Source organism: Theobroma cacao, chromosome 1, assembly GCF_053813885.1.
Source record: "Theobroma cacao isolate CCN51 chromosome 1, ASM5381388v1, whole genome shotgun sequence".
Classification (NCBI taxonomy): domain Eukaryota; kingdom Viridiplantae; phylum Streptophyta; class Magnoliopsida; order Malvales; family Malvaceae; genus Theobroma; species Theobroma cacao.
In genome coordinates, this window is record NC_142639.1 from 4,372,949 (window position 1) to 4,386,597 (window position 13,649).

At 33.8% G+C, this 13,649-nt stretch overlaps 1 protein-coding gene and 1 pseudogene across 2 annotated transcripts; one reads left to right on the top strand and one right to left on the bottom strand.

Annotated features, from left to right (window-relative positions):
• The first annotated feature begins 334 nt into the window (after positions 1–334).
• On the top strand, positions 335–2,309 carry LOC18507180 (putative mannitol dehydrogenase; annotated as a pseudogene). The gene is made up of 5 exons (XR_016028366.1): positions 335–432; positions 733–846; positions 1,083–1,582; positions 1,684–1,837; positions 2,068–2,309. The product of XR_016028366.1 is annotated as a putative mannitol dehydrogenase (transcript).
• A 7,618-nt stretch (positions 2,310–9,927) lies between these two features.
• Positions 9,928–12,125, bottom strand: LOC148764443 (putative mannitol dehydrogenase). Its single transcript, XM_088802935.1, has 5 exons — positions 11,915–12,125; positions 11,704–11,817; positions 10,775–11,288; positions 10,507–10,660; positions 9,928–10,319 (listed from the first exon to the last, which is right to left on the bottom strand). Exons 1-5 carry the CDS (start codon positions 12,010–12,012, stop codon positions 10,117–10,119), a joined length of 1,083 nt encoding a protein of 360 aa, XP_088659061.1. The 5' UTR covers positions 12,013–12,125; the 3' UTR covers positions 9,928–10,116.
• Between the last annotated feature and the right edge of the window lie 1,524 nt (positions 12,126–13,649).

Genomic DNA, 13,649 nt, shown 5'->3' on the forward strand with positions numbered 1-13,649 from the left:
GTAAGGGGATTCAAACCCTACTCTCTAAACAAGCGATTATGCATTAACTAATGACCCAAAGGCTCCGATATAAGATCTTTATAATTTTAAAAATAAAAAATCCTCAAAAACTAATATTTATAATTTTTAAAAAATATTTTTTAAAACATTATACATCGATAATACATTAACGAAATTCATTACTAATAACCATAATGCTTCTCAAAAAAAAAATCACAATTTGATCCATATGCCTATATAAATATGTATCACCTAAGGTATGAAACAAGGTTACACTAATTCTTGTTCATTAATTTGTCGTTCCTTCGTAAAGGGAAAGCTGCGACAACAAATTATGCTGAAAAACCCAGAGGAAGAGCACCCCCAGAACGCTTTTGGGTGGGCAGCTAGAGTTCAATCTGATGTTCTATCCCCTTTCAAATTCTCCAGAAGGTTTTCTCTTCCATCCCCAAGTATCCTTTTCTACGCCCATCAATTTTTTTTTTCCATGGGAGCTAAATGTCAGATCATTATTATTCATGATCAGAAAGAATTTTCTTTCCTTCTTTTCAGTCTTTTTCTTTCATTATAGTAAGGCAGTCGTGACACGAATGGGAAATTAAAGCACAAAATGTGGCAATATTCTTTTTATAATCGAACTAAGTCAACGATCTATCTTTTGCTTACCCCTTTTTTTATGATTTAAAGTTTAAAGTGAAGCACTCGTTTTAGAAAAGTCAAAATGATTTACAGGGCAACAGGAGAGAAGGATGTGGCTCTGAAAGTGCTCTACTGTGGGATATGCCACTCAGATGTACATCTCATCAATAACGATTGGGGACTCTCCTACTATCCTCTTGTGCCAGGGTATAGTTAGAACCTAATTAAAGTAATTTTTCTATCAATATTTTTACCATTTCACTACATCACTCCGACGTATATATTAATCATTTTCTTTTAACTTTCGTTTGTGCACAGATCTAGGGTGTAGTCAATAATAACATTTTTTATCTATATGTTGCGATTTCCATTGAGACTACTTCCTAGGCTAGAAGAAAGTATTTGATCTGTGTTTTCTCAACTGAAATTATTGCTTGACTCAGGCATGAGATTGTCGGTGAAGTAACTGAGGTGGGAAGCAAAGTAGAAAAGTTCGGAGTTGGAGACAAAGTTTGGGTGGGTTTCATAATGGGATCATGTCGATCCTGCTAGAACTGCGCCAACAATGGCACTATAACCCCAAACCTATTCATCGAAGGACTACGATGGCACTATAACATATGGAGGCTATTCGGACATCTTGGTTGTAAACGAGCACTTCGTAGTTCATATCCCCGAAAAATTGACTCTCGATGCTGCTGCTCCCCTTCTCTGCGCTGGGATCACAGTTTATAGTCCACTGAGATATTTCGAACTTGATAAGCCAGGTTTTTATCTTGGTGTTGTTGGCCTGGGCGGGCTAGGCCATATGGCTGTGAAATGTGCCAAGGTTATGGGGGCCAAGGTGACAGTTATCAGTACTTCTCCTCACAAAAAGAAGGAAGCTATGGAAAATCTCGGAGCTGATTCATTTTTGGTTAGCTACGAGCAAGATCAACTAGAGGTATATGTTTGCTTTCTCAGAAATTTTATGAGCGTTCTTCCTGGTGTAATTGGTTTCTAATTAAAGTCATATTAAATGCAAAATTATTGGTGATGGTTTAGGCTGCCAGAGGCTCAATGGATGGTATCATCAACACAATATCTGCGCAACACTCTTTGCTGCCATTGATTCGTGTACTCAAGTCTCACGGAAAGCTTATAATGTTTGGCGGTACTGTGAAGCCTCTTGAGCTACCAATTATTCCTTTGTTAGCAGGTAAGGTTACATATGAAGTTAAGGTTATACATCATAGGTTGGTAAGTAAATTGTTTGCTTTTTCGAAAGGGAAATAAATTTTTTTTCTCCGATTCACGTCCTCTTCTTGATGAAATCATCCCAACACAAAAAGTAGGATGAATTTACACCTATATTGCGTGCGTACGATTCTTCATTGCATAGCTCTAAATTGTAAACATAGATAAGTGCTGCAAATGACACTATGACAGGGACGAAGATTATCGGAGGTGGCGTGAGTGGAGGAATGAAAGAAACTCAAGAGATGATTGATTTTTCCGCCAAGCATAACGTTATACCGGAAGTTGAGGTTATTCCAATGGATTATGCGAACACTGCCATGAAACGCCTCGTCAAGGCAGACGTTAAGTACAAATTTGTCATCAATATTGAAAACACATTAAAAAACTCATGTTCGTAATTTTCTTTTTTTGTTATCATCTGAAATTTGAGTATGTTTGCATGTTATAAAGTATATATATATATATATATATATATATATATATATATATATATGGGTTAATTTGTTTATTTTTAAATAAAACTGTCCATATGAATTGTATTAAATTTTTTCTTTTCTTTCGTGTGTAATAATCCGTATGTTTTCTTTCATAACCGATGTTAAACGTTTCCCTTCCTTTGGCCATAATTAAATCTCGTACATATGGTACTATTGTCTGTCGATTTAACTCTCAACTACAGGCAAGCCTTTGTCTTCTTCAATATCGGCCCAAACACCATATGTTCCCTCGGATTGCCACCCCACCTTCCATCCCTTCACCAAAAAGCTACCATCACAAATTAATTTTTATTTTTATTATTATTATTATTATTATTTTGTAAAAGAACTTCGAGTCCAATTTTAGAATAAAAAATTATATATGCTTATGATCGACCAAAACGAAAAACGTGGAAATGCATCACAGGTTAACTTTTTATATGTGCGAAAGGATAACAAACGAATTACTTATATCTACCACAATTTTTATTGACAAGATATGTACGTACCAAATTTAAGTTATGTGGTCTTCTTTTAATGACAACATAGGGCCCGATATAGAGCTAGCCCAACAAATCTTCAAATAACAAGTGTTGCCACCAGTTAGCAATGCCTATGTCTGTGTCTAGGCTTCGTAAATGATGATTGATAGATGACATGACACGACAGAAGAGTGAACTGACAATTCCTTCGGTCCCAGCTAGTGCTGCAATACCATGCGTACATCATCAAATTTCTTTTGAGCCATATCGACCACATAATCTAAAAGAAAAGAGGACGAGGGTTTGTACATATTGGGAGGTCTTTTTCCGTGTGTTGCACCAGATCACGCCCAAAACACAAAATTTGAGACACCTAAGTTTTGCTTCTTAGTTTCACAGGCCAAAGTTGAAAATGGGAAAAGTCTTCATCAAATATGAAAGCCGTTTTTGTTATTTTCTATGGCTAGCTAGCAATTGTTGTTCAACTCATTTGATTTTACCAAAAATGACGATTTAGGTAAATCTTATTTGACTTTAATAAAACAAAATTGTTTTATTTGTAACCTATTTTTATAAGGTGATCAGGTATTATTACATCTTAAAACAGGAGGGATAAAAAATATAATATAAGAGGAAAAATATCTCGATATAATTAAAAGTGAATTTAAACAAAAATCTAATTTTTTGTTGATATTATTAATTAATGTAAGTCTCTCAATGAAATGAATAGTAAAACTTTGTATCTGTATTTTTATCCGAAAATTAAATAATTGGTTTATCTACATCCAAATCCTTTTTATCAAAAAAATCTAACTTAATATTAAATAGGTGACATGTAAATTAATTCTTAACGTAATAAGTACGAACTCAACTTTCTATTATCATGATGTACGATTCATTACGATTCTTTTCTGTCTTCGGATTAGTGAATCCATCGGTACCATGTGAACATCAATGTCAAATTACCATGGATTACACATTGGGTAAAAAGGTCCCCCCGGTAGCTCGTTCCGCTCATCCTGTACGTCATACAAATGAAGCCTAGCGACTCATCGCCACTTCCTTTATATATAGGTTCCCCAACTCGGCCAATTTGTATGCAGTCACGTGTCGAGTAACGCATCTCTTCTTCAGAGTTCTTCTTAGTCATTGGTGTTCTTTGCCTTTTGTTTGCTTTATTTGGCTTGCTGCATATATACATACACGTGAAGTGAAAAACAGAAATTATGGCCAGGTTACAAGAGGCAGATCAACAGCATCCCAAAGAAGCTATTAGATGGGCAGCTAGAGACGCTTCTGGCCACCTTTCCCCCTTCAAATTCTATAGAAGGTTTTCATCAGTATCTCCTTCTGAGGGGTTCTTCATGTCTTTGCTCTTCTCAATAAAGAAAAAGAATTAATCTTATTATATACCCAATATGCTGAAAACATTTGGAATTATAATCACTCTCAATGCTATATATGATTTGCTATTTATTTTTTTTCGTCTCTTAATATTATAATTTGCTATGCTGATTGTCTTAAAAATGATATGAATTGCTGTTGAGTTTTAGGTTGATTAAAATTCTAGATCTTATTTGATTAGGATTTTTGTTTGTATACAATATCAAGTAGTTGTATGGTTTTAAACTTCTTATTCCACATCGAATCCTAATCACATTCTACTTTGGACTTTTATACTATAAAAGTTGATTTCTAGGCTTTAGAATTGCAAGTAGTGCTTTGAGAGCTCTAGAGAGGGAACATCTTTTAACTCTATCTTTTGCTCTAGGTAAAGCTAGAGTGGTTTGAGTGAATGTTCTTGAGAGGTTATTGAGGAAGAGTGTGCAAGGGATCTTGGGTTGTTTTGAGGAACCATAAAGGTCAATTTATTGTACTTTAAATTCTCAATAATAGAAGAACAGTTTCACTCCGTGGACGTAGGCAAGAGGCCGAACCACGTAAATTCTTGTGTTTTTCTGTTTGCTTATTTTCTCTGGATTTTATCTTTGTTGATTCTTGGGCAATTTTCACAACAAACTGGTATCAGAGCTTCAGGTTCGGTAAATTCAAGATTCAACAAGGATGTCGAAAGTTACTAGTTCTGCGAATTTTTCAATTGAGAAGTTTGATGGGAAGACTAGTTTCACGCAGTGACAGAGAAGGATGAAAGATCTCCTTGTACAACAAGGTTTAATGCGCCCCTTGCTAGGAAAGGAGGAAGGGCAACCAGATGACATGAAGGATGTTGAATGGGCAGAGTTAGAGCAAAGGTGTGTGAGCACTATTCGGCTTTACATTGGAGATAATGTGTTTAATCATGTTATTAATGAGGATTCTGCTCTAAGATTATGGGCAAAGTTAGAGAAAATTTACTTGGCAAAAAGTCTTTCTAACAAGTTGCAGCTTAGGCGAAAGTTGTATCGCTTAAAGATGGAGGAGAATGGAGACCTCATGAAGCATATGAATGAATTCGATGGAATCATTGATCAATTGAAGAAGGTTGATGTCAAGGTGGAGGAAGAGAAAAAGGCACTATTGTTTCTGGCTTCGCTTCCAGACTCCTATGAGGTATTTGTGGAATCTCTTATATGTGGGATGGATACAATAACGTTAGAACAAGCACAAGCAACGTTAATGTCTCGTGAAACCCGAAAGAAAAGTAAAGAAGGGGATAGAGATCCAAATGGCTTGGCATTAGTAATTGAGGCTAATAGGAGGAAGTCAACTAGTAAGGGATCTAAGGGTGGCAAGTCTAGATCCAACAATGTTCAATGCTTTAAATGCAAAGGGTATGGGCATATTAAAAGGGATTGTCCTACAAAAAGGGATGAAAGTAACGAGAACAAAGGTGAGTGTGCTTTCGTTGCTGAAGGTGATGATTGTGATGTTCTTACAATTTCAGAAAATATGGATGCAAATTCTTATTGGTATTTAGATTTTGCTTCTACTACTCACATATGTTATCAAAAGGATTGTTTTGATTTACTTCAAGAAGGGGTGGCTGGGAATTTGACTTTGGGTAATAAGTCAATAGTGAAGGTCATGGGTATTGGAGTGGTGAAAATCAAAATGTTTGATGGGGTTATGCGCTCTTTGGGTGGTGTGGCCTATGTCCCAAAGATGCGTAAGAACCTAATATCATTGAGCTTGTTAGACTCCAAAGGGTATGGATATTCTGCTTGTGATGGAGTAGTAAAAGTCACACAAGGCGACATGGTCCTGATGAGGGGGAATTTGCATAATGGCTTGTATCGTCTAGAATGTGAGGCCTCGAAAGGATGGGAACAGTGCACAGGGGATGGTAGCTACCAAAGTGAGATTTCATTTGCCGATGAGGTGATGAAAGGTTCCCATGGTGTAGACGATGGTAAAATGACAAAAAATCTTGCCAGTAGTGAATTGGAAGGGTCGTCGAGGTCCCTTTCCGAAGTCAATTAGTGTCATTGACTTGACGGCTACACATGTGCATTGGCCGTTTTGTGGAATCAAGTGTTGGACCATGTTTGATTCGGTATGTGTAGTCGTGGTAATTATAAAGGTCAATGATTTAGAAAGTCTTGTGCTTGGAGAGTTGTTTAAGGTGTTGGAAAGTAGATGGAGTTAGGAAGTTGCAATTAAAAATCGTATCAGAACATTTGATTCATTAATTAGTACATAATTCTCTTACCTAAAGGGTAAAGTAACCTTCTCCCCCAATTATAAAAAAAAAAAATTGTATTAAAAATCTTCTATGAATTCCTTTAGTGAGGACATTTTTTCTCTTATCAAAGTTGTCTGTCAGATAACATTTTAGAGGAAATTACGTGGAATAACCTTTCTTGATAAGAGCATTTTAAAAATAATCATCAAAATAAATTTAATCATTTTTAATTATATTTAATCATGACTTGACAAAAATACTCTTAAAAATATTTCAAATAAATTAAACCATTCATCATAATTTCTTTCCATTTGTGCTTCCGATTCTCTCTCTCACCATCTCATTCTCTTTAATTTTATCGATTTTTCTCTTTGACATTTATCTACTATGCTCTAATTTCTCTCTCCCGCATTTCAGATTTTTCTTTCTTACTCTTTCAAGACATCAAACGATGGTTTGAAATAGCCTTTAATTTGGAGAATTTGATTTTTAAGTATTTTGGATAAAACTAAAATGGTAGAAATGATCATAGATGTTTGAAATAGCTTTTAATTGGATTAATTAGAGACCTAGACATCAATAAACTCAAAATTTTGAAATTTATAAATATAAGTTTTCAAAAAAAATTTTTTTTTTATTTTTAGTCGAAATAGGTGTTTTAGAATAAGAAAATTTATGTTTTGATTTGTAAAAACATGTTAGAAACACTTTAATCGGTGTCAAATTGTCAAAAAAACAAAAAGAAATGAAGAGAGTTGAGAAGATTTGAAGTTTTGGTTCGTAAGTAACAAAAATATTTTAAGTATTAAAGTGTAATAAAATGTTTTTGAATATGGCGTGTAACAACAATATTTTTTCGACATGGTGTGTAACAATAATATTTTTTTTTCAATATGGCATGTAATAACCTAACCATAGTGTGTCACATATTTTTGTACATGGCGTAAAACAACCTAACCATGACGTGTCACATGTTTTTATACATGACGTGTAACAATCTAACCATGACATGTAACATATTTTTATATATGGCGTGTAAAATCATAACGTATAATTTCATTAAAGATAATTTTATCTAATTTAATTAAAAATAGTTAAAATTATAAAGAATGTTATTTTTAAAAACATCTTATTTATAAGGGTTATTTTTTAAAATGCCTTTAACATTTACGTGGATTTTGAGTTCTTTTAAAAGATTATGACAATTGTAAAAGTTCTTTCAATAGATTGATGCTTACAATCAATCATAAGGTGTGTTTCTTGTTGAAATATGTTTAAAAAAATCAATCAACGAATCATAAAACGTGTTTCTTGTCGAAATATTTTTAGAAGAATCTATCAATATGCTGACTCACTGGCAAAAAGGAGTGTGGGTAGGAAGAAATTGTCTGTGGAATGGCGCTGAAATTGAAATCCATTTCCTTGTTGAAGATGGTTTCATTCTGTAATAGGGAAAAAGTACAGCGGAATGGCAGCTTTCTTTCTTTTTGTTATATTGGATTTTTCCTTACTCGGACTACTGCTGTTGTATGAGTTCTCTTCTTTCAGTTTGTCCGAGATATTTTGGTATGTCCATCAAGGTAACTAGGACAGAGTCAGGATTTCTAATTTAAATGAGTAAAAAATAAAAAATCTAATATTCGAGAAGACTAAATTATAAAATTTTTTGAAACTTTGAGAAGGTGGGTGCCCTACTAACCCCCCTCCCTCCGCCGCTGTCAGTACTTATGTTTCAAGTATTGCTCGACTCGATTTTAGTTTGAGCAAATCTTAATGTAATTATGACTTAGCAAAAAAGAATACTAATTTTTATAGAAGATTTGAAAACATAAGAATCAATTCGTGTGTGCATGATTTGAATACTTGAGGTAAATAAAATAATTGCTTTTCTATATTAAGAATACCATAAATAAATACATAACCTACAATTAATATTTTCCAAATTAAATTAGAGAAGCATTTTAATTTGCAACAACGTATATGGGTAGCTTTCGCGTAATATGTCCAAATAAGACAATTGATTACTGGTTGAAGCTAAAAAGCACGACTACTTCATTTATAAAATCAATGCCAGATTGTTTAAAGAGATTAATAAAGAAGAATAAATAAAAGTTTGAATAAAATATGAGTTAATAAAGGTTAATGATTTCTAAAATTATTGTAGACGTTTAACCAAAAAAGTTGCTAATTAACTACTACTACTACTCCTACTACCCCTTCTATGTCTTTTTTTTTTTGTAAGAAAATAAAATATGAAATATTTTTTTAAGAAAGAAAAAATTTCATGTTTCTATAACCATTTAAAGGTATTATAATCACTAAAAATATTTAAGAAACTTTTTTCTTAGTATATCAATTTAATGATTGTTAATAGATATATTTTGTGACCCGTCGACATTTGCCATAACTAAAAGAGTAAAGCTGCTAAAACAAGTCCTCTTAGCTCAAACTTGACATTTGTGCTGGAAAGTTTAAGAAGCGTTGTCTTAGTCAATCCTACATAGCAATAAAGCATATGCTTGCTTTTGTTTCTTGTTTGAATATTTTTAAGATAAAGTGAAAGAAAGGAGTAGAAAAAAAACCGATTAATTCGATAAAATAGTTGATTATGTGAAAAACTATGAAGAATAGTCGATTAAATTTATGTAATTAATCGACTGACATACTGCAAAGATGAGCCGAAACACTTCAAAACTAGGTTAGTGCATTAAAATCTTTGAATAGTCAATTATCGGTAAAATTCAAAGTAAAAATTTGGTTTTGCACCACATTAGTAGACTAAGGCCTTTCATATGGTCAATTAAAACTCAAAGTGAAAGTTGGGTTTTGGAATGTGTACCAGTCAAGAATCTTGATGAATTTAGCCAACTATCAGCAAAAATCTAAAATTTCAAAGGGAAACTAGCTTAAAAAGAATCAGCACTATGAATCCTTAACATCGAATATAAATTTGTAAGTATTTAAACCTTTTTCAAAAACAACAAAACTATCATTTTTTTTTCTTAAAAAGTTACTAACAGTATTTATTGAGATCCAAAAAATATGTCCTCAAAGATAACAATTGAAAAGACAACTTGGTCAGGTGAATAATCACCGTTGAAAGTTATATATCTTTTGATCCAAGATAAACATTATTCCATCACATAATAAAATTAAGACAACTACTTCTAATATCAATCCTCTTTATTCCTTAAAACAGCTCAAGTTTCTTATACATCTGATACCGTAGAATATCTTGTATAAGGTACATTGTTTCGCCTCTCATTAAGAATGTTTAAAGATTTGGTTTAATTAGTGTGAAGTGCACGGATCAAATAAAAGTTTGATTGTATCCTAAACTATTGCATTAAATTAATTGCACATAATGATTGATGGGGTGTAGCCAATCTTTCGACTATGACATTTGACATTCGAGCAATCTCTCTCAAGTCATTTCTTTCATTTCTGATCTAAGTTTGAAGCATTAAAATACAGGAATTTAGTGATTCTTATTGGATGCCCCGTTAACATTTGACTTTAATTTATTGACTGGAAATTTGAGATTGAGCGGCGACTAATTTCTTTTATTCATTACAATAATAGCGTAAGGTCGCTTTGCTCAGGCCCTCTATCCCTTTTTTGTAAGATAAAAAACCAAGATCCTGGACCGCTGTCGGCTTCAAGCGGCCTTCAGTGTGTTTCCAATGTCAATGACGAATCGGTATTTGACATCTGCTTTGAGAAGGCGCTCCATGGCAGTGTTCACATAATCCATAGGTATAACTTCAACATCTGGTTTTACGCTGTGTTTAGCTGCGAAATCCATCATCTCTTGAGTCTCCTTCATCCCTCCAATTATGCTTCCTCCGACTATCTTCCTCCCTGCCATTAAAGGTATATTACTTCTTGTTAGTGCCTCAGTCTTAATTCCATATTATATCCAATACTGGATTGGAATATACAATAGAAAGCATTACGACTCCAACCAACTTAATTAGGATATCTATCGAGATTCGAGACCTCAACTCACTCCCACAAAACATATACTAATAATAATAGATATTCTTACCTTGGAGCAAAGGAAAGGCTGGTAACTCAAGTGGTTTCTCTGGAGCACCAACAAGAACCAGCTTCCCGTGAGTCTTCAACAGCCCAATCAAAGGCAGCAGAGGGTGTTGAGCAGATACTGTATCGATGATTCCATCCAATGTGCCAATGGCAGCCTAAACAGTCAACATATATATGTAGTGAATTTAGAAACTACTATAGACACTCGCAAGAACACATCTTTAATTAAGTTATTGAAAGGAAAAGAAAAAACGTTTTCAAAACCAAACCTGAAGCTGTTCTTGGTCACGGCTAACCAAAAATGAATCAGCACCAAGCTTTTCCAAAGCTTCCTTCTTCTTGTTAGGAGAGGTGCTGATCACAGTAACCTTGGCCCCCATAGCCTTGGCAAATTTCACTGCCACATGGCCTAGCCCTCCCAGGCCAACCACACCTACATGCAAGTCAGGCTTATCAAGTCCGTAATATCTCAATGGACTATAAACTGTGATTCCAGCACAAAGAAGAGGAGCCGCAGCATCAAGAGGCAAGTTGTCAGGAATGCGGACTATAAAGTGCTCATCAGCAACCATATTGTTGGAGTAGCCTCCATATGTAATAGTTCCATCATAGTACTTTGCCCCGTAGGTAAGTATCATTTTCGGGCAGTAGTTCTCGAGTTTGTTGGTACAGCTATCGCAGGACTGGCAAGATCCAACCATGCACCCCACTCCAACTCTGTCCCCAACTTTGAACTTTTGTACCTTACTGCCCACCGCTGTCACTTCACCAACAATCTCATGCCTGCATCGGATACGAATAGTTAATATCTAATCTATTGCTTAGGTTCATGAATAAATTCTGCTACATATCATTGAATCTGCCGAATTGATCCAGTACATTACAGATCTATGGAAGCTTATATCATGCGCAGCTGAATACTGAAAACTACAAGAGCTAGTCCCTGTTTTCTCACTAAATGAAGCCTCAAAAGTAATTGAAAAGTGATTGAAGCCTCAAATGAGGACTTAATCGTAAATATGAGCGAAAAGGAAACTGATCAACTTAAAATTATCTTAACAATTTTTGGTTTTGGGTGGCAAGTAACAGAAACTCCTAATGATTAATTAACTTTTTGTTGAACCAAAAAAATGCCTACAAAGGCATTTTTTATAATGAACAACAGCAGAAATAGATAGATGAATTGAGGGAGACATACCCAGGGACAAGAGGGTAGACGGAACTGCCCCATTCATTCTTGACCATATGAAGATCTGAGTGGCATATCCCACTATAAAGCACCTTGAAAGCCACATCCTTTTCTCCTGTTGCCCTGCAAATCCACATCATCATTTGATCAAACAACAACAAAAAAGGACCCCTGGAAGAAGAAGAAGCACAGATCCAAAGACAGAAAATAGCATGAAAACCTTCTAGAAAATTTAAAGGGAGAGAGAACACCGGAAGTGTCTCTGGCTGCCCATCCAAAAGCCTTGTTGGGGTGCTCTTCTTCTGGCAATCTGGTCATGTTTGATCGATGCGTAACCGTTTCTCTCGTCAAGTCACAAAGCAAAAGCGAGGCAAATGAAAATCGAAGAACAATCTGGAACGTTGTAGTATGGAGTGGGAAGTTGCGGAGTCTGCTTATTTATAACTGCTACGGGGGGCTTTGCTGACGTACCGAGTGAGCACAATAAGGACGTGCCGGTCTTTAGTTTGGAATCATCTTCCAAAGAAAAGTCGGTTTATAATTCAACATTTTCAGCTTACCATATCTACCAACAAATATACTTGGTATTTTTGTTATTTCCTCTTTCATACCACAAAAGAATTTTCAATTTTCACTACAAGGTTATTATTATAAGTGTGTGTTTTTTTCTGTTAAAATTATTTTTTAAAGAAAATACTATAATACTAAGTAAGTCTTTAAATTTTTTTCATTTTTCTAAATAAATTTTAATATTCAATAAATTATCTTTTTATTTATATACAAATAAACTCCTATATTAATAAATATATTAATTATTGTTATATCTTAACCAATTGATATTTTTCATTCACAAAAAATTACTGTGATGTGACGTAATGATATGATTAAAAGATATGATATTTTTCGCTATTCATTCACATGTTTCATATAAAAATTGTGTGTAACTTTATTTGATAAAATTAAAATTTTTTGTAGATGTACAAGGAGTTTTTTGATAGGGAGAGAAAGTGTTGTAAATAAATAAAAGGATACGCCGGAAGCGACAAAGAAGAAGATTGAAATAGTTCTTAAAGTATTGAGTATTGTGACAGATAAAAGATAATAAAAAGAGCATTAGATAGAGAATTTAGAGGGACAAGCTCTAAAGAACTATCTGTTCTCTCCAAGAGAAAAGCCCCTCTAAATAAATTGTGAGACTCTCTATGTATAGTGTTAAAAGTGACGGTTACTCAAGAGTAGGTTTTAATTTGCTTAATAAATGATATTATTATAAAGAGCCTTAATATGAGTAACCGTTACTATAAATGAGTGTAATAAAACTTGTTCTCAAGTAAAAGATAATAGAGAAAAGATATACATGAAAAGATATACATGAAAAGATATAAGAGAAGAAACTGTATGTGAATAGGTACAAAAGAAGAAGCTATGCATGAATAGGTACAAAAGAAGAATGTGTATGCGAATAGGTGTACTAGAATAAAGTAGGAGGATGAAACATTTGTACTTCAGGAAAAAGTTAAGAATAAGACCTTTTAACTACCTTCATATTTGAGTCATCAAGCCAAACTCTTCGAAATAGCTCAAGATAAAAATAACTCATGAACCCTGTTATTTATTCCGAGTTGCTTTCACTGTCATCCATATGAAGTAATTATTCTAATAATATTAGTTGTTTCAAATGAAGTAGTGTTATTCTAATTGTTCTGCGTGAAGTAGTATTTCACTTGTTTTAATGTTTTGCATGAAATAGTGCTTTACCTATTTTAGTTGTTTGGTGTGAAGTAGTGCTTCAATTGTAATGGTTATTCTCATTATTCTTCGTATAATATTATGCTGTAAAATAATTTTTTAAAAAATAAGTATTAATCAAAATCAAATATCTATAGTAGAAAATTTTGATAAAAAAATTATATAAATATAGTTTTTGTAAGGGATATTTTTAAAAATAATCTTTG